General features: G+C 36.1%; 1 protein-coding gene across 16 annotated transcripts in view; it reads right to left on the reverse strand.

Annotated features, from left to right (window-relative positions):
• The window catches only part of nfixb (nuclear factor I/Xb), a 172,783-nt gene that overhangs the window by 17,450 nt on the left and 127,973 nt on the right, over positions 1–27,360 (reverse strand). For 11 of the 16 annotated variants that reach the window (XM_016451334.1, XM_016451333.1, XM_016451340.1 and 8 more), the window contains 6 exons: positions 16,000–16,062; positions 11,880–11,954; positions 11,076–11,187; positions 10,206–10,241; positions 6,379–6,506; positions 3,785–3,859 (listed from right to left, as the gene is read on the reverse strand). In XM_016451334.1, coding sequence (XP_016306820.1) covers positions 3,785–3,859; positions 6,379–6,506; positions 10,206–10,241; positions 11,076–11,187; positions 11,880–11,954; positions 16,000–16,062 — 489 coding nt within the window. The remainder of the gene's footprint in view (positions 1–3,784; positions 3,860–6,378; positions 6,507–10,205; positions 10,242–11,075; positions 11,188–11,879; positions 11,955–15,999; positions 16,063–27,360) is intronic. The other 5 variants (XM_016451342.1, XM_016451344.1, XM_016451343.1 and 2 more) reach the window with 2 other exon arrangements.

Consider the following 27,360-nt stretch of genomic DNA (forward strand, 5'->3'; position numbering starts at 1 on the left):
ATTAGTTTTGTTTTAAATAAACAAACCGCAAGATAAATCATTACTATGGTATCTGTAGAGTTATTGTGGGAGAGTTAAACAAACGGTTCAAGTGGTTTCTTGTAAAGAAGACAAAATTTAAATGTGTACAGTAACAAACAAAAAGGGCTTAATGTTTTAATATTAATTTTAATATAATAATTTATATTCTTAATATAATAAGATAAGTGAGGTTGTGGCTACATCAAAACATATGCATCTCTGCAAGGTGCTGAAAATCACCACCAAACAGACACCTTCGGAGTTGCAGCTGACAGTTTCCATGACTTTGCATGCAATAAAATACCCACTATTTTATGCCTGTGTGTGTGTGTGTGTGTGTGTGTGTGGTAAAATCATGGGTTATGTGTTATTTCTCTGTGTCCCGAAGCTCAGGCAGACTGGCAGCCAATCAAACGCTCCTGTGACCTTCCAGTCTCGCCACACTAACAAGCTGGCCGCCAAACAAACCTTGACCTGTCAAAAAACGCTATACAGTATATAACACCTCCTCACACTACACACACTCTCTTGAAAAGACACACATTCACTGTCCAACCATCAGAAAGTCCCACCTCTACAAGACACACAGAAAGCCACAAATCCAAGTACAAATCACTTCTACCATGAAATTACAGTAATAATACACTCGAGTTCCCAAGCCTTTCTCCTTGTGAACTTTTTCACTTGATTGATGCCAATTAAACAGATTTTAATAAGAATTTAATCATTGTATATTCACTACAAAAATCATGGCTTTTTTCAGGTGATTGATCTTTAAAAATATTTTTACATTCATTTTACACTAAAAAAGACCAATTACTTGCTAATTAAATAAGTAAAAGCCTTTTCAATTGACTGACTGTTAAAAAATACTTTTAATTAATTTTGCTCTAAAAATAAATTACTTGCCAATTAAATATTTTCGAGCATTTTAAAAAAACAAGATATATTAAAAAATACACATTTCTATGACTGATGTGGTCAATCAATTTTCCCAAAATAATTTCACAGTCTTTTTACATTCAAAAAGTCCAATTCCCTGCCAATTATGTTATAATTAAATGGAAAATTTCATTACTTGAATCAATCTTTTAAAAAAATTATAATTTCAGTCATTTTGCACTCAAAAAGACTAACTGCTTGCCTATAGACTATATATATATATATATATATATATATATATATATTTTTTTACTTTAATCAATCAATTTTTAAAAATAATTTTAGTCATTTTACATTCGAAAAGACTAACTGCTTGCCAAAGAAATATATTTATTTTAAATAAGTTATCATTACAATGGAAACTTTCATTACTTTAATCAATCAATTTTTTTATTAATTTCAGTCATTTTTCCATGGGTTTCCATGCCTGTGGGAACCCCATTCACTGTCTGACCCTCTCAACGTCAACAAAACCGTCACAAACAGATGTTTACAAACAAAGTGCCACAGTCTAACAAGGTGAAAGAGAGTGCAGGAGAATGAAAGATAGGAGGGGATGATATTAGTGTCGGCCCAGGGCGAGAGAAAGCGATCGGGGCGTATGAATGAAAGGCGAGTGGGTTCACAGGCTGCTGGTGTACGCCGGGCGACACCAGATTTATTGATAAATGACACCGTCACCTTGCAGCGTTGCCAGAGCCTCATTCAGGTAGTGAATCACCTTTGCCACAGACTGTGTGTGTGTGTGTGTGTGTGTGTTTCAAGTGTTCAGGGGTGGGGTGGGTGTAAATATGTGTGTGTGTTCGTTGTGTATTCCCATGACATCAGGAGCACCTGAGCATGCTGGCGTTTTTTTGGTGGGATTTACCCATGTTTCCCTAGATTAAGATCTGTGCGACTGTGTGTTGATCATGACGTGGGCGGCAGTGAATGTGATTAGATGTAGGTGGACCCTCGGGCCTGAAACGTACCCTATGCAAGTACACAAGTTGTCGTTGTACACACACAGCATGCATTCTTACATTACTGTCGCTATTCCTGCATAATCTATTTTTGCGTACTCGAGGGGGTGAGTTTGAGTTACCTTCAAATGTCTGTGCCATTAAAGTCAATGTGAAACGCCCGGTCTGATGGATTTCAGAGTGAAACAGGATATGCAGCGAGATAACAAAACGTAAGCAGGTCTTTATTCATTTACCAGTGGTAAATAATTGGATAGTGAAACATTGTCTTGTTTCTGCATGACAATAATAATAATAATAATAATAATTTCATTAAAAATCACATTGAACAATTGCATAAATATAATAAATAATAAATGCGTAAAATATAAATATCATATAATGATCATTTTAAAATATAAAATTAATGTATATAAAATATATTACATAAAAATATATAATAAATATATGATAGTAATATAATATGACAATTATACTAATAATAATATAGAATATATTGTAGAATATAATAATATGTAAATTAAATACACATATTTTATACTACTAACAACAACAACATTTTGACAAATAATAAATGCATAAATATAATAAATAATAAATGATATTTTATGCAATATGTATATTCTAAATATATTATATTACAGAATATATATATATATATATATATTCAGTAATATTATATATTATATTATAATGTAACATTAATATTAATATATTAATGTTACATTACATTAATATAATATATTTACATTATATGTTTTATGTAATATGTATATTTTAAATATATTATATTACAGAATATATATATATATATATATATATATATATATATATATATAATTAATTATATTATTTTTTATAAAATAATGTAATAATATATAAATAATGTATGTTTATAATGTATAATAATTATAATAAGTAATATATAACAAGACATTAATAGTATAGTAATAGTAATAATATATAGTAATAATAAAATAATGTTTAAATAATATTATAAAATTAATGCATACAAAATATACAGTACATATTATATTCAAATATATATACATAATACTTCATTTTATTACTCCTTTATTTCTTAGGAATACTGTGCACTGACAAATTTTGTACAAAAAGACTAGGAAAGTCTATTAGGAAAGTAAATTAAAATAAAAAAAAAAGATCATGTCAACAGTTAAACTAACTTGCTTGCTTCTCTTAAACCGTTGCGCTGGCCTGACAATAGCTGAGCTAAAAAAAAAACTGACTGTAAGAGATGTATCTGCGGTGTCATGCTATGAATTGCGTTCTAACAATTTGTGGAACGCAATGAGGCGTGAAATTGAGCTTGTGCTTGCATTTGCATCCTTGCATTGAGTATATTTCAGACGTTACAGCATATACTGGTTTGAAATCTCACAGGCGTGCTGAATAAACAGCTGAGATATTGCTTATAGCATGTTAAGCCCTTTATGCACACACTAATTACAATAAATCCTGCATGAAGAAGAAACCAACAAAAACACTGAGTAAATATCGGGAAAGGCCCGCTGCTGTACGCAACACAATAGCCATGTCTGTAAGTGTTTATGTTTTGGGAATGCTGTGGAAATCAGGATTTGGACTTCTGCTTCGGTCCACAGGGATCCTATATCAGAATCTAACACAAACAATGGATGTACGGAGAGACTTCTGACACACAAAACAAAATGAAAGCACATTCACAGGCCTCAAAACACCCGCCACCTCCGAGCACCGGAAAAAAACAGCAAATCAGAGAGAAGAGCTGAGATGTGTGATGCAGCAGAGAGACAGAGATAAGAGACACATTTCAATACACGTGTGTGCATTATAATATGAGGGTAATGTGGTCTAACCATGGTACGGAAACTGCACGCCATCGGTTTCGTGTTTTATCTTCCTCTCCTGCATACTGGCCAAATGGTGTTGCACTGAAAAACCCAAACAGGGGAAAAGAATAGAGTTAACAATGACAAAGAGGGGGAGAGATTGAGGTAAATTGGAGAGATGGGAAAATTTGGGATGATTGTTAAATCATTATAAATACATAATCACTATTTACACTTAAGAAAACATCATATGCATGAGGTCAGAATCTCCCAGAATCAACCCATACTAAGTGCAACAAAACAGTAGAGGTGAATGACACACACATCCCACAAACCATCCAATCAGCAGCTAAATTATCAGGGCTGGGGCAGAATATCAAATGAGCATTGGCTGCGTCACAATTCACATACTATCCATACTAAGTACTATGCAATAAAACAAATGAGTGTGTCACAACTGGCATACCATCCATATTAAGTAATATGTAAGTGAAAAATGAGTGTCAATTCAATACTATCCATACTAAGTACTACGCAAGCGAAAAACAAGTGTTAAAATTCACATACTATGCATACTTAGTATGCAAGCTAAAAATTGGTGTCAATTTGCATACTAAGTAGTATACAAGTAAAAATGATTGTCAATACACATACTATCCATACTAAGTAGTATGCGAGACAAAATAAGTGTCAATTTGCATACTAAGTAGCATGTAAGCTAAACAAAATTAGTCAATTTGCATCCGTATTAAGTAGTATGCAAGATAATGAGTGTCACAATTCACACACTATCCATACTAAGTAGTATGCAAGCTAACAAGTGTCACAATTTGTATACCATCCATATTAACTAATATGCAAGCTAAAAATGAGTGTCAATACGCATACTATCTATATTAAGTAGTATGCAAGCTAAAAAGGAGTGTCAATATGCATACTATTTATATTAAGTAGTATGCAGGCTAAAAAGGAGTGTGAATTTACATACTATTAATTTTAAATAGTATGCACTCTAAAAGCGAATTTCAATTCGCATACTAGATGGTATATATCAAGTGAATTTATGAAGTATGCATTTGTGAAAGATAGGTATGCATTTTGTGAAGATTTCTCCGATAATTTTGTCCACAACAAGTATGCAAAATGGGGTGCAGCCAATGCATTTTGGGTATCAAATCTAATATGTCAGAGTTTTGATTTTGTGGTGTGAGCACATGAAAATTTTTAACTATTTGCTGCTTTGATTTATTGAGGGAATGGTGCATGTTTAAGTGTCTGGTGTGAGGATACAGTTACATGTGACAGCAGCACTGCTCAATGAATTTCATCACCACATTCTGCCTATGCAACAAAACAATAAAGCTGCCTTTTCACACTTACAAAAAAAAAAGATACCATAGTAACCATAGCTTCCACAAAAAAAACAAAAAAAAAACGACTACAGTCATGAGGTCAATTTTCACTGTCATCAAAAAAGCTTCTTGCACCAATTGAATTAAGTCCAATCCCATGATATTTTGGCAGACAATATGGTTACCATAGTAAATTTTTCTTATGGACAGTCAAAACAAGAAGGAAAAAACAACAACAAAAGAAATCAGTACAGAATAATACAAATAAAGGTCTTTATTAAAAAGCAGCACTATAATGAGGAAAGGCGATGATTTAAGGTAGAACTACTCAAAAAAGTATGTTGATATGGTAAAACTGTCTAGTTTATATGGTAAAATGCAATAATAAAAAAAACTAGATCTGACAAAATGTGTCGAAATTTTACAAAGAATTTCATTTTCTTCTCTTTCGTCTCTGTTTTGAGTTGATAAACTCTTCAATAGCCATAAATATCAGTACAATCTACACAAGAAATGAAGAAAATGCCTAATCAAACTTGTATTCTTTAGTGCTTACGGCCTTTTATAAATAACATTTCAGTATAAACTATACAACATTACATATAAAATAGTTCTTTAGCCCTAATTCTGTGAAGATCATCACATGCACGCATGAATTAAGAGTGATTTCAAGTGCTTTTAAGATTTTTAGTCAGCTGAGCCCCAAACAAGCCCAACTAACAGATCAATTAACATGCACATGATTCTAGCTATCCAATCGCAAGACTATTCAATGTTTGTCCCCGTCTTATTTATTCTTGCAGTCTACTGAGGTATGAGAAGATGGTGGGCAAGCACAGAGGAGAAGAAAGAGAGAGAGGGAGCAAAAGAGAGAGATTAATGGGTTGATGGATAAAATGAAGGAAAAGTCTGGCCCTTCACACAGCCCTTGTGTCCACTTATTCAGTGCATAAACAACTCAAACATGAGTCCCAATTGGATCTGATTATAGGTTCAGAGGTTAGTCAGAGTAGACGACATATTTCATTTGACGAAAACAAAAAACAAGCCTTTGAGGGACAATCATGCAGCATGTTTAACATTAAACGTCTATCCCTCAAAGTCTCTTTGTCAGCACAAGTATGGCGCTAACTCTGACTACTCTATGTAGATTTTGATTGGTGCAGCACAATATAAACAAATATTTTTTTCAACAGCAGTGGTCTAGATGAGTGGAGGTCAAGCAGAGTGTGTGAAGAGCCAGAGGGCTGCTGGGTAAAGCGGCTGTACCTGCATCAACATCATTGGGCCAGCCGCTGGGCTGGGACGCTCCCGGGGCAGGAGAACGGCCCGAATAGAAGACATCGTCCACCGGGCTCTCCATCTCACTGTCATCAATGGATTTACGCTTGTTGGAGCTGAAAGAGAAAAGAAGAGAGAAGGTTAGGGGGGATTTTACTTAATGTGACAGCTAGAAGGTTTGCATGTTGTGTACTGAGAAACAGCTGAAAATTCCCAAATAGTAATGATGAAATATTAAAAGATTTTTTAATTTGCATTTAAAGATTTGAACTTTTCTTGACTGATTTTCTTGACCTCAAAATGGGAATGTTTCAAAGGAACAGTTCACCCAAACATTTTCTGAATATTTTCTCACCCTCAGGCCATCCAAGATGTAGATGAGTTTGTTTCTTCATCAGAGCAGTTTTGGAGAAATGTATCTTTACAGCACTTGTTCACCAATGGATCCTCTGCAGTGAATTTTTCACTGGAGAAATCAATATTAAATATGTTAAAAACACCTTAAAAATGGATTTGTTTCTTACAAATAGCTTGTTAACTGGAGTCATAAGGATTACTTGTAGATTACTGCAATGTTGTTATCAGTGGTTTGGACGCTTATTCTGATGGCACCCATTCATTGCAGAGGATCCATCGGTGAGTGAATGAAGTAATGCTATTTTTCTCCAAATTTGTTCTGATGAAAAATTTGGCCTGAGGGTGAGTAAATTTTCTGCAATTTTTCTCTGTTTCTTTAAGGTGACAGAACTGATTAACATGAACTCTTGTCTATGTAAAGATGAATTCCCTATGGACTAGTGGTAGATGTATTGATGATCTGGTATGGATGAGCCCCTTATATGTTCACACTTAAATAAATACATTTGTACCTTCCCTTTAATGGCTCCTGCTCTTCCGTTTTCACAAGAATGTGAGCTTTGGCATGAGAAGAGCGGAGCTTTAATTACGAGCTGCTGAGAAGATGAGTGACTCCCCCAGAGGAGAGAAATGAGACACACTGAGGTGGTGAAAATGTCAGACATCTGACCGCACCTAATCAGAATGTACGACATTGTCGAAGATCTGTCTTCATCCTGTCATGGTCTGCTCAGGACGTTATGGGAAAAAAATCCAGAGTGAAATAATGAGTAAGAATTAAGAGAATTCTTAGAATACTTTAAAAATGAACTGTGAGATTAATTTTTTTTTTAATGTAATTATTAGCTATGCTTGATCCTTCAGTTCATATTTGTCAGGTACTTATTTCAAAAGAGATTTAAAATAAAAAAAAAACGGACAAAAGGCAAAACTACTTTTAATAAAAGAATTACGTTGTCAATTTAAGAGATAACAGATTCAGAGAAACTATAACATTTGAGATGTAGTCTGTAAAATGTTTTTCTTTTGACATCACATTTAAATATCTAAACTTGTGATGTTGGATAACTATGCTGTCATTTCATCACAGCACTTTTTGCAGAAACATTCTGTCCATTCATTTAAGATGCCAAATACTCACATACTGCATCACAATTCAAAGACAAAAAACAGTGTTGTCAAACACAAAACATTTGACACGTTTCAAGTTAATCTTGGCATACAAAGGTCAGAACAAGGCAGTGTTGGATGAAAATTGATCCATTTTTATTCTGAAGAGCATTGACAGATGAGATATAGGTCAGATGTATATAGGAGAATGGCACCTGATGAAATATGGTCACAAACCAATGTGACACCTGGACATATATAATATTCTATGTGTGAATATATATGTGGGCAAGGGCTTTTATATTTTTATAGATAATTATATGGTGAATATATTGGTGAACTGCCATTGCCAATTAGAGGTGTGTAACCTTCTAGACATCAGTGGAATTGACTGCCCACTCACAGAGGTGATTCATAAAACCTTTCATTAAAAAAAATCTTTCATTGATGCTCATGTTTTTACAGCACGCATTTACTGTTGTCGACTCTTTAGCTATTGTGCTCACTGTTGCTAAAGGTTCACAGAACTTTTGATACAACAACAAACAGAGAAAATGCCAAGACTGACTTTTAAATACATGAACGACACACTTATGGAGTTATGCCGTTTTAAAGAGAGAGAAAAGAATATAAAGACATATTGTACTTCATGATCTTACAGGTCATTTGTTACCCTTTTTGGGCATCGTAATGTCACAAGGTTGCTCAATTTACCTAAATTCACTTTACACTCTTGAAAATGATCTTTAAAAAGGTCCTAATTGGCATTTAGATTCATGAAGAATCTTACATCAAACCTTTCATCCCTTGAATAAAGACCATTGGAACCTTTTTTTTTAAGATTATGTACTTAAATGAAACAGTGTTCTTTTCATTAAGTAAAGAGGACAAGATGCATGATTACATTCAACCACAGTCATTTCAAACAATTGCATACCAATAACTAAATTAAATAAATTCTCTTAGCGGACAAACAGCGGATTTAAACTGCACGGATGTCAAAGCGATATCATCTCTGACTCAAACCGACTCCCAGCTGGTTCTTAAAAAAACAGCCTACTGAATACGGATGCAGTGACGTTACGTGAATACATCAGGTAGCAGGAAGATCGTATAAATAGAGAAAGTTTCCCAGCAACCCAGTGAAGCAATAGAAAGCGGCAACAAGAGCACAAGCGCCGAGAAAAACTTTCAACGCTGTAATCGCTAAAACAGAAAATAGTTATAAAAAGGATTTTGTGTTTTAAATTCTCAGTTTTACCTTACTGACGCCAAAGCATTCAGCACCATGGACAGCGTCCGCGCGGCGGTTTACCTGAGCGTGTTCCTCTCGCTGCTCTGCGTCTGCAGGAGTCAGATGTCACTGGACGACCGACTGAGCGCGCAAGAGGAGCAGTTCATCAAAAGAGACCTGGTAAGAGAATAAACGAGAGTGTCATATGGCATAACTCAACAAGTACATTTTCAACCTGTTGACGCAAAAAAGTTTCCTACATCTGAAAAACAGTATGTGGGCAGCGTAAAACAATCAGGACTGAGTTAAGTAATCCACATGACTCCAGACCATCAGTTAACATGTTGTGAAGTGAGAAGCTGCGTGTTTGTAGGAAACAAATCCATCATTGTCACTTCTGACCAAAATATCAGTCCATAATCCATAATAACACTTAAAAAAAGTCCATCTCCTGTTGTCCTCTCACATCAAAATCCACTGATATATTGGTGTAAAACTGGTTTGGACTGTTTTTGCTTGTAAACGGTGCTTGATCTGTGCATATTTCTCTCCTGATTCAGACAATACGACTCTTTCCCTTGAGAAAGCAATATATTATGGATAGAGCACTTGTATTTTACCCGGAAACAATGGTTTAAAGCTAAAAATGTCTTGATGGATTTGTTTCTTACAAACATGCAGCGTTTCTCTTCACAAGATGTTAACTGATGGACTGGAGTGGTGTGGATTACTTGTGGATTATTGTGATGTTTTTATCAGCTGTTTGGACTCTCATTCTGACGGCACCCATTCACTGCAGTGCATCCATTGGTGAACATGTGATGTAATGCTCAATTTCTCCAAATCTGTTCCAATAAACCAACTCATCTACATCTTGGATGGCCTGAGTACATTTTCAGCAAATTTTCATTTTCGTCTAAACTATTCCTTTAAATACTTATAATAATTATTACTCTATAAAGCATTACAATAGAAACTTGCTTTAAAACAGTCAAAATCATCATTGTTTCAAGAGCACATGTTATCTTAGCAGAATGAGACATTAGATGAGCAAAGACAGCAGAGTAAGACAGCAGAGCTTGAAGTGAATCAGACTACAGGAAGTGTGGAGTACCTCCGCGGGAGACTGGCATAAAACTCCATCTCAGTCCTGCAGCGTTTGAAACATGACGACAAGGCGAGAGAGAGAGAAGGGACAGGAGGAGAGAGGTAAAGAGACAAAAAGGACAGCAATCAAACAGGTGAGAGGCAGAGAAAAGGGCAGGAAAAAGATAGACAGAAATATATACAAAGAGGAAAGCAAAAGGGTAGGATAAAAGATAGACAGAAATATATACAGACAAAGAGGAAGGCAAGAACGTGTGAGTGCTACCAACATGCATTAAACTACTAAACTAGAGACTAGATTGATTTGTAAAGCTGTTTAAGACATGCAAGAGTTTATTAGTATTGAAAAATCGAATTATGCATATGCAAATGTATTAAATACATTTTATTATTAATATCATTTTATTTAGTAATTGAAATACTTTTGACATAAAAGTAAGACTTTTAAAATGAATACTCATAAAATGAAAAAAGAAAAGAAAAAGAAATACCCCTGAAAATGAACTGTAGGAAACAACAGCCAAAAAAACAAAAACAAAAAAAAAGTCTTGAGAGTAGGGGTTTTCAATCTGGGGATGGAAAAGATTGCTAGTGGGTCCATAGAAAAATTGAGTAAAAATGTGAAATAAAAGAAAATTAAATAATAAAAGAAAATAAAAACGTAGTACATATTTTGACATTATTATTGTTTCATTTCGCTTTCTAAAGAATGATAAGAAATCATGAAATTTACCAGAATTATGTCAATAATATTTTATTATTTTATATTTATATTTGAGAAAAAAGCCCACTTTCATTTGCATCAAAAATGTAAAAATAAATCCTGGCATAGAATGAAAGGAAAGTGAGCTGGCTGTATGTGTGTGTGTGTGTGTACCTGGTCGATGGCGTGGACGTAATGGAACGGCGACCCAGGTTGATGTTGTAATATCCTGGACTGTCAAGGTCGGCCAGAGAGAAGTTGGGTCCGGTTGCTGTGGCAACTGGTGCTGAATTAGATGCAGACAGAGAGAAGTCAGATTAATCAATCCCATCATCCATTTTTGTTCTCATGACAACATAATAAAACTTTTCTTCATGTCAGATTTAAGCATAATAGAAATCATTGAAGGTTCTCCAATAACACAAGTTCATAAAAGTCTTTTTAATTATTATTCTCTTACTTTAAAAAAAAAAAAAATATATATTTTTTTTTTTGGAAGAAAAGAAGTGTGTTTTATATATAAAGTAGTAATACCTTTATTCAGCAAGGATGCATTGAATTGATCAAAAGTGACAGCAAAGACATTTATAATGTTACAAAGGATTTTTATTTCAAATAAATGCTGTTCTTTTGAACTTTCTATTCATCAAAGAATCCTGAAACAAAATGTATAATGGTTTCCACAACAGTATGAAGCAATCAACATTGATAACAATCAGAAATGTTTCTTGAGCAGCAAATCAGCATATTATAGAATGATTTCTGAAGGATCATGTGACACTGAAGACTGGAGTAATAATGCTGAAAATTCAGCAATATTTATATATATATTGTTTTATTTCTAGGTTTTTTGGGCTTTTTATTTGTATTACTGTTATAATTTTTAGGATTTATAATAATAATAAAAGCCTTTTTAGTTCCAAAAAAATGTTGATCTTTTCGGCTGTTGATCAGAAAGACGCTGCTCATGTGACTTACTCTGTGTCACACGGACCAACTCCGCCACGTTCCATACGCCTGATGTCACGAAGCAGTCCTGGAAACTCAAGTGCCCTGGAGAGGAAAAAAAGAGAGGCCAGAAATGAAAACACACTACACCGACAAATTATACTGGAAAAAAAAATCCCGATATTTACTCATCTGCACCTGTCAAACACACGCACACACAAAATAAACTGGGCTCAATTGTCATAAAAGGGCCGGGAGCATATAATTACAGTCATCGGTTGGCATATGTTCTCCGTCTCGAAGGAATAACAGGCTACCCTGTACTTATGGTTAACTCCAACCCAGCACTCCAATCCCAGCTAAAACTTAATGAGGACACTAAAAATGCTTTATGTCATACTTAAGTGTGTGTGTGTGTGTGTGTGTGTGACGCTGCATACAAATATACAAACGTATTTGCTTTCGCTGTGCATATGGGCTTTCAATATGTACTTTTGTGTGTGGGGGCAAAAAGGGTGAATGAGCCATGCTTCCACACCCATGTGTAGTGCTGGCTGAGGGCAGCATGTGTGTATGTATGTGTGCTGGTTAACCGCAGCGAGGCCGGCGCATGAGCTCAGTGTCACCAGCGCCGCAGCCATGTGGTTCCCATCAGCCAATCACGGAGTGATTTATGAGCGTTTCGCCATTCTCCGTGACAGCTGGCCTAGCAACACTTTACTATAATAAACTCGGATGGAAATCGCTTTCGCGCACGCTCCGTGTTTGTGTGAGAGTCGGGCGTGCATGTGACCTTATTATCGTAAATAAAACGGCTTACGGTGTCAATCGGGCTGCATTTGTGCATATGGAGGTCCAAGGAGAGCGCTGCTCACCCACAGATCCATCTGCTGACTGGCAGGCGGAGTGGAAAATGGTGGCTGATGGGTTGATTGTGTAGCGCTGGGATTTCATCACGCCATTTCCACCACTGCTAACCAGAGCTTACTTGCTCGCAGCCTTTAATGACAACTTCAGATGCAATTCTATTGAGGTTAGAGGATTTAAGTGGACTGCTTCTTAAACAATAAGGGTGCTTCAATAGTTTTTGCAGAATTTAAGGTTCAGCAAAGAAAGAAGCTTGTAGAAGAAGCTTTTAGAAAGTACGAATAATGACTTTGCAGTGCAGAAGAACCATTTTTAGTTCTACAGTTCAGTGAACAGTTCTTAAAAGAACCATTTTTTTAGTGTGAAGAACATCACCTAAAGAACCTTTTTCCACTATAAAAACTTTTTGTGCAATGGAAAGGCTCTTCATGGAATCATAATGGCAATAAAGAACATATCCAAAATAGAAAGTTCCAAAAGAGGGTTCCAAAAGTTCAATTTTTGGTCCCACTTTATATTAAGTGGCCCTAATACCTGTGTATTTACATAGTAACTAGATGTGTACGTAGTATGTAACCACAGTGTAAGTACACATTGGTACATAGTATCTAGAGCTGTAATATTTCTGTAACTACACACATGATCACAGATAATAGTTTTGATGTACTCTGCTTGACTGAAACCTGGCTAAAACCAAATAATTATATTGGTCTAAATGAGTCTACTCCACCAAGCTACTGTTATAAGCATGAGCCCCATCAGACTGGTCGTGGTGGCGGTGTTGCAACAATATATAGTGATATTCTCAATGTTACTCAGAAGACAGGATACAGGTTTAACTCATTCAAAATACTTCTGCTTAATGTTACACTGTCAGATATGCAAAAGAAATCTATCGTATCTCTTGCTCTGGCTACTGTGTATAGACCACCAGGGCCGTATACAGATTTCCTAAAAGAATTTGCAGATTTCCTCTCAGACCTATTGGTTACTGTTGATAAAGCGCTAATTGTTGGAGATTTTAACATTCACGTTGAAAATACAAATGATGCATTAGGACATGCGTTTACTGACCTAATAAACTCTTTTGGAGTAAAGCAAAACGTCACCGTTTTAATCATACGCTACCTGAGACACACAAGGAAGTTAACATCCCCCATTGTTATAAAGATCTATCTGATGTATTCAGCAAGGTAAAAGCCACACAATATGACCTCCCCACACAGCATCACATCACCAGTCCCATTCTACCCAGTTCGATCATCCTAGCTCCAGTCTCCTGGGATATCATGGAAGAACTTAGAGGAGCACAACAACAAGACCCCACGTCCACAAACACACCCCCAGGAAAGCATTATGTACCCCAAACTTTGTGACTCCGAGTTATGCAATGGGTTCACACGTCACTCAGCTCCGGTCATCCTGGCATCTCTCGAACTCTCCAACTCATACAGAACTCTTTCTGGTGGAGTAACATGGCACGAGACATCACTAACTACGTCAAGTCCTGTCAGATCTGCGCCCAGTCAAAAACCCCAAGGGAATTACCTTCAGGTCTACTCAAGCCATTACCGATTCCTCAACGACCATGGTCTCATCTATCTATCGATTTCATCACTGACCTCCCACCATCCGATCATCACATAATTACTGTTAATGGTGTTCATCGTCTGTTTTGATTATGCCTTTAATTGATTTTTCTGTACATTTCTGCCATATGTACATTAGTCACCACTGATAAGCTACCACTAAACATTGTAGAAACTTAATTTGCTGTAAAGTTGCTTGTTGCTTATTTGTATGTGAAAAGTGCTATACAAATAAACTTGAATTGAATTTAATTGAATTAAATACATTTATGTTATTTAACATTTAATTATTGCAGGTTTGCCTCATATTCTGAGTTTGCATTTCACGGTTTTAATTAATTTTGATGAATACTAAATCTGTTTTTTGTGAGTGGGATGAATTAATGCACATTTGGAAATGGGATCCAGGGGGAGGAAATGGGTAGGTTTAGGGATATGTAAAGCGGGAGGAGTTGGATCTCAAGTTGGTGAAGTTGGTGCACCACTGTACTTACATGGTAACTCCTCAGGAACTGTCCACTTAATATAAAGTGTAACAATCTGGACACCAACCACAATTTATATGTAAAGCCTAACCTACTGGCCGCTGCTGTGTCCATAAATCCATAGGAATTGTTTACGTAATATAAAGTGTAACACTTTCTTTACCAAAAAGTGCTGTTAGTCCTGTTACACATTTGTACTTTCATTACCAAAAAGTGTTGTTACCAATGTCCTGTTACACATTTGTATTTACACATACCATTCAGTGGGTTGTTACATATGTGTAGTTACACAAACATTACAGCTGTAGATACTATGTACCAATGTGTACAAAAATATAAAGTGGGACCCAAAGAAGCTTTCAGTTAAAAGTTTGTAAAAGAACCTTTCTTTTCTTAGTGTGAAGAACATTTCAATAATTTGAAGAACCTTTTGTAGAATGAAAAGGTTCCATGGTTTTTTAAGGTTCTTCATGAAACCAATAGAAGCCAATAAAGAACCTTTATTTTGAATTGTTAATTTTAAGGTTTTTCGTAAATTAAAACAATTTTCAACAAAATTAATCAATATTTACTCTGGAGTCTGGAAAGATTTGAACACTCTTAAAATTAAAGGTTCTTTATTTCCACTGTGGTATCATAAAGATCCTTTCCATTGGGGAAAAAAAAAAGTTCTTTGCAGTGGAAAAAGGTTCTTTAGATGGTTAAATGTTCTTCACTCTATGAAAACAAAACAAAACAAAAAAACGCACTTTAAAATTCACAACTCAAAAACTTGAGGTCTTTATGGAAAAAAGAATATTGTAGCGATTTAAAGTTGGACTGTACTTTCAAAAAACACAATGTAAAAAGTTCTACAAAATCAAAGCTGATGCTTTTTACTTATGGATCCAAGTTCAATAAGCTAGCATTTTAAGCTTAGCAAACTAAAAATGTTATATGGAGATATTTCTAAAACAGAGTTTGTCTGACAAAATGGAAGTTGAATTTTTATAGTGTTGTTCTTTTAAGAATCTAACTGAACAGTTCTTTGGGGAACCAAGAACTTCTTTTTGGTTCCTCCAGCCACCTTTATTTTAAATTAAAATGAATTTGAGTAAATGAAGACTTTAATTTCTGGGCTGAATGGCATTAGGCTGTAAATCCTTTTGGAACCTTTGAGTGTGTAGTTGTTTGTGAGAGTGTGTGCGATTTTCGTTTTGCTTGACCCACCATTGGGCGGAGGCTTGATGTCTGCTTCTCCTTGTTGGTTGGAGTTATCCGATTGTCCAGATTCTGCAAAGCCGACAGAAAGAAAGAGAGAGAGAGAAAGACAGGAGGGGGAAAAAAGAGAGCAGATTAAAAATTGGATGGCTGGGTTCAGTCCAAAGGTGCCTGAATCAATTAGCAGATGTAGAACATTCTATATATTCTCTGCCAGCACATATTCAATGCAGCGCTGAGACGACACAGCTGGAAATGAGACATGCAAAATGTGCTCCGGTTCTGGATCATTTACATGATACTCAGGCAAAATTTGGATCTTCATATCTGAAATCTGATGGTCTTGTTATTAGTTGGTATTTGACTTGTTATACATTATCATTCAAAAGGATTTTTTTTATGTTTTTGAAAGTCGTCTCTTATGCTTACCAAAGCTGCATTTATTTGAAAAAAAAGTAAAAACAGTAATATTGTGAAATATTATCACAAATTAAATAACTGTTTTCATATATTTTAAAATGTAATTCATTCCTGCAATGCAAAGCTGAATTTTCAATATCATTACTCCAGTCTTCAGTGTCATTTGATTCTTCAGAAATTATTATAATATTCTGATTTGCTGCTCAAGAAATTATCATGTTAAAAACAGTTATGAAACTGTGATACAGTTTTTCAGGATTCTTTGGTGTATCGAAAGTTCAAAAGAACAGCATTTATTTGAAATAGAAATCTTTCGCAACATTATAAATGTCCCTTTTGATCAAATTAAAAAATCATTTTTTAATGCTATTGTAGATTTGATAACAGATTACCATTACTATTGTTCATACTTTGGGTTGGTTAGTGAACAAATGTGTAGCCTTAAGTATTAAACAAAACAGACTTGAATAACACCTCGAATTACATGGATTTCAGAATCAAATTCTGCCTAGGTTGATAAACAACAATTATATTATATTATTTTATTTATAACAATATCAATATCTACACATAAAACCACAAAACAGTCTTTCGACCATGAAACAAGATCTTTAGTCTGGCAATGTAGACCATAGGTGTGTTAAAAAACACAACTGGACTTGGTCAGTTGGGTCCAATGAAAAAACACAGCTTTGTGGTTTTATGTCACCGTTGTCCATTTTAGGCTTGAAGTTGCGCTGCTAATCTAAAATCTATAAATCTGCAAAATATACATCCGAGAGCAGCCTGGTGAAACCCAACTCTGCTGTATAGCTCATAAGATGTAGACAAAGGCTGGTGCGCAGCCATCGAGTTGTTTGGACAATGTCTCTGTAGGCTTTTTATCTTAGAAAGTATAGCGATCTTGGAGCGAGACCAGACCCCTGCGGCTGTTTGAATTGGCCGAGACTCACTAACCCTTTTTTTCTATATGCACTGAGGTTTTGATTAACTATAGACCTTAAGAGGAAAGTCACTTAGTTACTTTGGCCTTTCCGTTCAGTCTGCTGTGAGTATTTATGAATGTTTCACCTCTTTAGCCAATCATACTTAGTGTTTTTTAGCATGTTTGCTAGTTGCTAGGAGGGTTCTGGATATTCGCTTACTAGCCCAAGTCAAAACAGTCCACACTTCTATGATATTCTGGTCTCTAGATTTGCCTCGAAATTTAGCAGTAGGGCTGTTTGGCCTTAGCATGCACCGCTAATTATGTGCATCAACAGAATGTGGTTTTAAAAACCTACACTATACATTTTGAAGGAAAATGAACACGATAGCCCCCTCTTTCCTTCTTTTCTCTCTCTCGCACCCCCTCGTTCGCTTGCTGCTGCTGTTGTATGGAATCCTGGCAGCCATCTTAACGCTTGGCAGCCATCTTAGCATTGGCGGTACCAGAGCATTCCAGCTAGCTTACAAAAGCACCCACACACAGACGCACTCCTCTCAAAGAGAGAAAACCTCTCCACCAACGCGCTATACGCTAAAAGCCCCACAAATGAAGGTTATTTTCAGCTACTTGTGTTAAATTGCTAATGTGGGGGGGGGTATCGACTGCCGCCACATTTTGTTTCGCAGAAGCACATGTAGCTGATACTGTGAGCTTGTAAGTAAATGTGCTTTATTCAACTCAACTGGACGTAAAGGCTTTAGTTAAATGCATTCTCATTTTAAGTGTAACATATCATATTAGTATACAAAAACGACTATAGTGTAGTCTCGCGTAGCCAGTCCTTCAGACTGACGGCAGAAGGTCTGGGAACCTTGGCCGCTTTGAATGGCAAGGACCGCCCAAGAGGCCATATGACTGACAGGTAAAGCAACCAATCACTTTCGTTTTGTGCTGCGTCATGTTTAGGGGCGTGGAAATGTCCCCACAATAACAGATCGTGTGTAAAACTCTTGGACGTATTTTAAAGATTCTATGCCGCAAACTTCAAATATTTCACATACATTTGAAAAGCAATTGTTTAGCTGATCCTGATAAGCGCTCATTGTCACAGTTGTAAACACGACAGCTTTCTTCTAACATGAGGGGGTTTGGCGTCACGGCATATTTGTTTCCCAGCAGAACGTTAAAGAACGCGACACGCACGTCTCCCGGAAATCCTGTATAATTCAACCAATCCGATGATGCCTTCAAAGCTCCCGAAGTGTTTCCAATTTTGTGTGCCGTATGCATCAGACGTTCAGCCAACGGTTCGTAGGCGTGACGTCTGAGGCTGAGACTAACTTTAGTGATACCATGATGTAGTGATGCTAACATATTTTTTAATGATTTAAGGGGGCCTTTTACCTCAGTCCACCTAAAAATCTGGCATGTATAAATAAATATATAAATCAGAATAAATGAAAGAAAAAAACAAACAAACAAACAAATAACCACAATGACATAAATAAATTAATGGTTCAATGGTATCACCCAGTGTTATTTAAGTGTGATTGAGATATATTATAGTTTTTATTCATATTTTTAATTAGTTTTTATTTTTATTTTCCATTTTCATTTTAAAATTTTGTTTTTAATAGTTTTTAATTATTTAAAATATATTATTATTATTATTAGTAGTAGTAGTACATCAAGTTAAACAAAAATTAGAAATGCTCTAGATGAAATAAAAGTACATTTTAAAATATTTTTTATTTAATAATTTTTTCACAACATTTTACATTTTATTTTCAAGTAACTTGTTTTCGTGAACACATTCTTCAAATTGCAATCTGGTAGCCATGTGCAGGCTGTTATTGATCACATTTTATTGCATTCTAGACTGTAAATAGAATTCTACTCAGACTCACTATTCCATTTAGTTCATTTTAATAACCGGGCTACCAATGGATTCTGTGAATTCAAAATAGCTACAATTCGTATTGATTAGCGCCCTCTGGTGGTGTGTATGTATGAAGCGCAGCTTAAGGAGACATCTCGGATGACCTCCAATCCAATTACATGGCACATTAGTGAAGCTCACTATGAAGAACTGGACACGAGTGAATGAGTGAGGCCACTCTATTGGCCACAGACAAAGCACAGATGAGCAGGGGGCCAGATCATCAAAACTCAAACACACAAAGGAGAGACTGTCCATTATTAGAGCACAGACTCCAGCCTATGGAGTCCAATCATCACCGTTATCAGCATGCAACCACACACACACACACACGCAGCTACTGCATCCAACAATGTTCATGCTAATCCTTATCTTCCCGGCACACACAGTCAAAGGACCCCTGAACACACCATGCCAAAGATACTGGGTGACACACACACACACACACACAGGCAGTGTTTTTAACATGACAAAAGTGTCTTTACAATGGTAGACAACTTCTTGAGTAAGTTTCACCGGCACACACACTCAAAGGACCCCTGAACACACCATGCCAAAGATGCTGGGCGACACACATGCACACACACAGTGGCAGTGTTTTTAATATGACAAAAGTGTCTTTACAATGGTAGAACACTTCTTGAGTAAGTTTCAAATGAAAAACCATTGTTTGACAGGGTATTTAAAACTATTACCATCCCTAAACAGCAAGTGTTGATCATTCACACACCCATTTCCTAAAAGGAGCCATCTAATGACTAATTTAGCATGCAAATATTCATAAATTACTGTGCTTGGTAGAGCAAAGGCATATTTGTTATTATAATCACGATTTTGGTTTGTTTTATCTTTGTATATGTAAACTAAACTAGGCTTGACCTATAGGATCTCTGAAAGGTTTTCACTAAGGCATTCTTCACTTTATTAATCATACTTTGTGTCAGTGAGCTGAAAAAACTCCAAATCCTGAACACTCAACTTTGGCACAAACTTGTCCTGCACCATTTGTGATGTGACTTTTACTAAGCGATAAGATTAATTATAGTTTATGATGGATTAACCACTCAATAACCACACAAAACACCTAATAGAAACACACTAAAGATCTTCATGGCATCACAATACATTTTTTTAATGCTGTTTTTTTATTTTTATTTCTATTCATCAAAGAATCCTAAAAAATTTGATCAAGTGTCCATGTACATATTAAGCGTCACAACAGTGATAATTAGAAATGTTTCTTGAACAGCAAATCAGCATATTATAATGATTTCTGAAGGATCATGTGACACTGAAGACTGGAGTAATGATGCTGAAAATTCAGCTTTGATCACAGGAATAAATCATATTTTGAAAAAAATGTACATTTTTTTTTTTATTGTAATAATATTTCAGAATATTACTGTTTTTACTGTATTTTTAATTAAATAAATGCAGCCTTGGTGAGCATAAGAGACTTCTTTCAACTTCTTTACCGATCTCAAACTTTTGAAAGATTGTGCATGTGGAAAGTAAAATAAGAAACTAGAAAGGGTCATTTTGAATTATACTAACTTCAAATGAAATCGACCCAAATGTATCATTGCCCTAAAGAGAAAACATTACTTCTCTGTGTGTGTGTGTTTTAGTTGGAGAGGCATGTTAGATCCCCTGGATTCAAACGTCATGGCTTATGATGACAAACACATGGAAAATGTATACTGCATGAAAATGTACAATGCATTTCCCTGAAAAAACAAAACAAAACAAAACCCCAATGCACGCCTCCACACCTTAGGTACACACTCACACACACAGTACGGTGCAGAATGAAGAGGCAGCACAGCTTTTCCAATTGGGTTTTGCTTAAGAGGTTTATCGGTATGTTGCTAAACATTCTGACCTTTTTTTTTAATCCATAATGCGCTTAAAATGTTCCAAACCCTCCTAATCCCCACGGCGATCCCACACAGATGTTCTCTGAGCTCTTTTATTGGACTTTATTTGAGTATTTGCCCCCCTCCACCAGCACTTATTTATTCATTTCCTATCTTATGAAAGCACACTCCATCCTGTGCCCGCGCCCCCTCAGCCCTGCGTTTCCCAGCAGCCCCTGCAGCGAGTGAAATCAGGCAGCTTGTGCTTTTAAAAGGGGTCTATACCTGGCCCGGACCCCCCCGGACGTATGTTTATAGATTAATATGTATGCGGACGCTCGCGGGGGGCGCATATGAAATGTGAACGTGTAATGTGGCAGGTGTGATTGGAGTTTGCATGTATGCGTGTGCATATGCACATGGGTATTACGGTGGGAAACTGGGCATGGATTTGTGTTTCCTCTGGCTGATATGTCTGTGAACGTGTATGTGCATTAGTATGCGTTTGGGTGAGTGTGTGCGTGCTGTTGATGCAATCGCTGGCCGCACACATTGCATATTAAACATCATGTACATGATTACAATATGCATATCCATACTAGAGGATAATTTAAAAAGGGGGTTTACCCAAAAACTTGGTCATTGTTTATTCACCCTCATTCCAAACCCGTATGACTTTCTTTCTTCCATGGATCTCAAAAAGAGACGTTTAGTACAGTGTTCAAGCTGCACTTTTTCACAAATTGAACGTAAATGACGATTAAAAGCCACCTACATGAGTTTTACTATATTACGCTTTCTAAGCCATAAAAATTAACTTAATCTTGACCTATAATATACCACATGAGCTGTAGAGATGATTTTTACGGTGCTTTTATGTCATTTTTGGAGCTTGACAGCTGGTCACCAGAAAACATGTTGTGTTATATTGTTTAAGCTTAAGAAAAATAAAATCTGTAATTTTTTATCTTAATTTTAGCTTTAGTATATAATAAAAATATACAAGCTTCCTTATCATTGTTGCAGAATAACAAATTAAAAGTAGTGTTATTTTAGTATCTTTTAATATTTATTCATATATGTGTGTGTGTGTGTTTATTGTCAGTTTTCATTTAAATTTTAGTTTAGGTTTTTGCAACTTTGTTATATGCTTTTGTCAATTTTATTAGTATTTGCTAATATTTGTTTAAGCTTAAAAAAAAAAAAATCAGTAATTTTTATCTTAATTTTAGCTTTAGTATATAATAAAAATATACAAACTTCCTTATCATTGTTGCAGAATAACAAATTAAAAGTAGTGTTATTGTGTGTGTGTGTTTCTTGTGAGTTTTCAAGTTTTTTGTAACTGTTATATGCATTTGTCAATTTTATTAGTATTTGTTAATATTTCTATTTGCCTTTAATTTATTTTTTATTTAATTTCAATTTTAGTCATTTTAGTACTGTAGTACTTTAGTCCGTGTACTTTTGCATCCATTAATTTTTCGTTTTATTAACCCAGAAATGAAATACGGAAAATGCGTTTTTCCTTAATGGGTTAAACACTGATGAATAGAATTAGCAGACACAAACTAATTTTCATTATTCAAAATTCGTATTTCATAAAAAAAAATCATAAAAAGTATATAAAGCTTGTTTTTTTTTTTAGTTCAGCTAAATTTAGTTTCTTTTTTACCGTCTCTATAGACGCTAAAGTGCCCTCTTGCACTACTGACGTGGCTACCGGTAACCTGTTGCTTTATGGAAAACTTTGGCTTAGATATTTTTATTATCTTGATCATTTTTCATGCCTAAAAACATGTACGAAAAACTCATTACATATTTCTTTGCATTTAAATGTATTCCGGGGCCAGTTCTACGGGAGTGCTAGAGGGAACAAAATGAAAGAAAGAGCACCTCAGTTGAAGCCTATTTTCCAAGTGCTCCAATGTGCATTTGTGTTTGAACTCTGGAGAGCTTCAAAGGTTTCTATTTTCTGTAGCACTGATCAATCACAGACATTTCTGTTGATTTCTTGAGCGCAATGGCCAAGCAGTGGCCTTTATGTTAGAATCCATTCACCGCTCAAAACACCAGTTTTGTTCAGTGCTGCACGCTCGGGAGTCTCTCATTATAACAAACAAAATAGTGTAACATGATGTAAATAAGAAATTCATTGCACAATGTAGAGCTTCATTGATTATAATGGAACTTTTGGAGATCGCAATAAACTGAAATGAGTGACGCTTTTCAATGATTATAATCTTGTGTGCATTCTTGGCTATAACCCATTCGGAAATTGAAAACGTTTTGTTTTCCATTATGCTACTAAGAGGACCAGTGACCACTCACACGCTGCAAAGTTCCAGGAGTGACATTTACATTCAAATGTCACTATCATTGCAATGATAGTGATAACCATAACAATGGACAGGGCAAAAATATGTCAAAAGAGATGTACCCCAATTATACCCCAATATATAATTTCATGACGATAAAGTTCCCAGGATTCTGCGATGTCCATTTTAAAATCATATTTTAAAGTAATGTAGGATTAGGTCTCTGCATTGTTCCAGAGATGGCTCTATCGGGAGAATTATTTCTAATTTGGCCAAAGAAAACTTGTAAAATGTACATTTTATAATAATTTGTGCATTTTGAAAATGTTTATTAAAGGTGCTAAAAGTCATAAACAAAAATCTGAAAAGAAGTCAATATTTTACTTTTTCGGGCAGCATTTTGTGTGTATGGTTCTAAATTCAAGTTTGGTTTTCAACATAGCATTTAAAAATACAACTTTTTTTTTTCGTCATGGTTTAAAAAATGAAAAAAGAATGGACGCTAAAGTACACAGACCTTCACCTCAAACTTGTTTTTTTCCAGTTAGTTGCCACGGTAAAATTGTACGTTTTTCATAAAATGCTTAATTATATATATATATATGATCAAAATAACCAAAATAATTTATCCAATTTCAGCTTCATTTTTGAAGTGATATGAGATTCAACTCAACTGATAATTTAAGTTGAAATGACTTGTAAAGCCATTTTGATTCAACTTAATTTAAGGCAGCAAATGATTATTGAGTTTTATTTTCAGGTGAACTGTCCCTTTAAGGCACACAAATGTAGATTCTCTACGTTTCTGTTTACGCATGTGTGTGTGTGTGTGTGTGTGTGTGTGTGTGTTTGTGTGAGTTTGTCTGGCCTGGGTCATGCCAAAGAGGAGCAGGTGTGTAGGGATCTGCCCTGCATCGTCCGCTGCCCATCTGTGTGCCCGTCTGTGCCCACTCCGTGCCAACTACACACCCGGCACAGCACAGAAAGACGGCAAGAAATAGAGCGGGGAGGGGGAATAGAGACGTTCACAACAGCAGCTTTAACGCAAAAGAAACGTGGACACACGGTATGGCTGAGAAATGAAAAACTGGATAGGGAAAAAAAAATAAAAAGAGAGAGAAAAACAGACAGAGAGAAAGTTGGCGTGCTGCCCATCTCTTTCATGTTGTCCTCTTCTCGTCTGATTAGAGAGATGTAACCAAGCAGCTGGCACGGATAGACGCAGTCTGCCGCTCTCAGAGGATAACGGCCAACGTCTAATCTATACATTTACTGTGAACACACATCAAAGGCGCACACACACACACACTTTATCGTAATCTAATCCATTTACTATCCATGCAGAACTGAGCCCGAAAAGAGAGCGATAACACACACACACACATCTGTCCGTGTGTGTATGTGCTCTGTGATTTTAGCGCCGTCGCCCAAACTGGAGTCTAAAACTTCCAACTATATTTACACTGATGCAAATGCTGGCATTTATGGATGCAGTACACTATTTACTGTAGTGTGTTTAGAGTGAAAATAGTTTCACAGTGGTGATTCGGATCAAATCCGAGTGTTGAAGGGTGTAGTGACTCTCGGCGGCCACCAGAGAGCGAAGGACACAGGAAAAGAGGGTTTGCTGACCTCAGGAAGGTTTTGAGCGCTGTTGTGTGGATTCTTAAACACCTCTGATTGGCCACTGTGTTCACGCGCTCAACAGATCTGTCTGTGATTGGCTACAATGATCACTGCTTCACGCTCTTCACCAAGCGCTTACACAGATACACACGGGAGCGTTTGAAAGCCGCGTCTATCAGCGGATCCATCTATGAGCAGATATATTAGGGATTCAAGCTGCACTTTTTCACACAATGAAAGTAAATGGCGACAGATGCCATAAAAAGCCATCCACATGAGTTTCTCTATATTAAGTCTTCTAAGCCATAAAAAATGTACTTAATCTGTAGAGACTATTTTTATGGTGCTTTAATATTAATTTTGGAGTTTGACAGCTCGTCACAGCTTGACTTTATTTCTTTTTTTTTTTTTAAAGGAAGTCTCTTATGCTCCCCAATGCTGCATTTGTTTGATCAAAAATACAGTAAAAACAGAAATGTTGTGAAATGTTATTACAATTTGAAAATAAAATTTGTATTTTTTTTATATCTTTTAAAATGCAATTTATTCCTGTGAAGCTGATTTTTCAGCATCATTACTCCGGTCTTCAGTGTCACTCCAGTCTTCAGATTCTTCAGAAATCATTCTAATATGCTGATTTGCTGCTCAAGAAACATTTATTATTTTTATCGTTATTTATTTATTTGTTTGATTCCATGATACATTTTTTTCAGGATTCTTTGATGAATATAAAATTCAAAAGAACAGCATTTATCTCAAATAGAAATCCGTTGTAACATTAAATAAAACATTTGAACAGTACTGTATGTCCAAATCCAAAATTTGATCATAGAATTTTGCTAAACAACACTTTCTGAAGGAAATGTGACATTGTTATATGGTCTGAGTGTTTTTTTTTTCCAGCATGTTGCTATGCAGTTGCTAGGGTGTTTTTAGTGTCTAGGGGTTTTTTTCCTGCTTGTTTTATCAACTGAAAATTTCACATCTGATTGTTTTAAAAAAGTAACAGACCTGTACTCATCAAAACACATGATTCATGTCTGTTATACGACAAATTATTTATCAAAGTTCTACTTAGGGTTCATACTGAGTGTTAGAGATCTGAACGCCTTAACACACACAATTAATAAATGTTAACTTTGTAAGTATGTAAGTTTGTCTCACTTTTCATGTGAGAGATTCATAATCTCATAATGAAAAAAAAGATTTCAGAAACTACAAATCAGGCGCATCGTGAAATAATGGGGTTCTGGGATGATTGTTTACAGGCTGAAGTATGCAAAGTATGCTAACAAGTCAGCTTGTATATCAGAGTATAAAAGATGTGAGGATGATATGAGCATGTATGCGTGGATCATGTGAGGCGGGTTTTGCCAAAAAGAGAGATTGAAACCAAGAGAGAGAGAGACAGACAGGGAGAGAGAGAGATGTGGCTGAGCTGTGGGAACGTCGGATCTTGCCAAGAAAGTGGAGCAGAGGGAGTATAGAAGGAAGAGTGAAAGAGAGACGTGCTGGCTGAGATCACAGACACTGAGAAAGAGAGAGAAAGTCGGGGCTGTTGTCATCCATGATGGAGTGAACACAACAGAGCGAGAGCAGGGCAACAACCACAATGCCACGATATAACACACACTGTCACAGCATTCACACCCTGACCTTGTGTGTTTGCATCTTCAATTCTGTCTATATGGCTCACACAGGGGATTGTGGGATTGACATAGGGTGGCCATATGTACCGTTCATACAGGACACGTCCCAGCCAGGATTTTAATATTGCCTAAAATATCCAGGTTTTGGCTGTTTGCACTGTGCAGGTCGATCGCTGTGTGACATTCATGAGAACTATAGAGAGCAGAGCAGACGGCTCCTTATGCTTTCGAATCGCTCTCGCACCTACTTTGGTGTCTTTTTTTCAATAACAAACCGGACCAAAAGAGAACAACAACACAACCGAAACCCAGTGAACTTACACAACTACACAATTAAAGCCATGAAATCCAGAGCAAAATCACTGCGGCAGCTGAAAACCCTCGATGGAGAACCGGAGTGGATTTATTTGGGCTGCTAAACGCACAGATAATCTCTCCAAACTGAGTGGAGGTGTTTTATGAGCGCTGTAAAACATCTAGGTTACTTGTGTAACCCTCGTTCCCTGAAGGAGGGAACGGAGACGTTACGTCAGTCGTGACTGACGAATTGGGATCTCACCCGAGAGCCCAATCACCTTCGAGTGTTAACTAAACAAGCCAATGACAGTTGGCGTGCGTGTTTCGCCACGCGCAC

Source organism: Sinocyclocheilus anshuiensis, unplaced genomic scaffold, assembly GCF_001515605.1.
Source record: "Sinocyclocheilus anshuiensis isolate Anshui unplaced genomic scaffold, SAMN03320099.WGS_v1.1 scaffold207, whole genome shotgun sequence".
Classification (NCBI taxonomy): Eukaryota; Metazoa; Chordata; class Actinopteri; order Cypriniformes; family Cyprinidae; genus Sinocyclocheilus; species Sinocyclocheilus anshuiensis.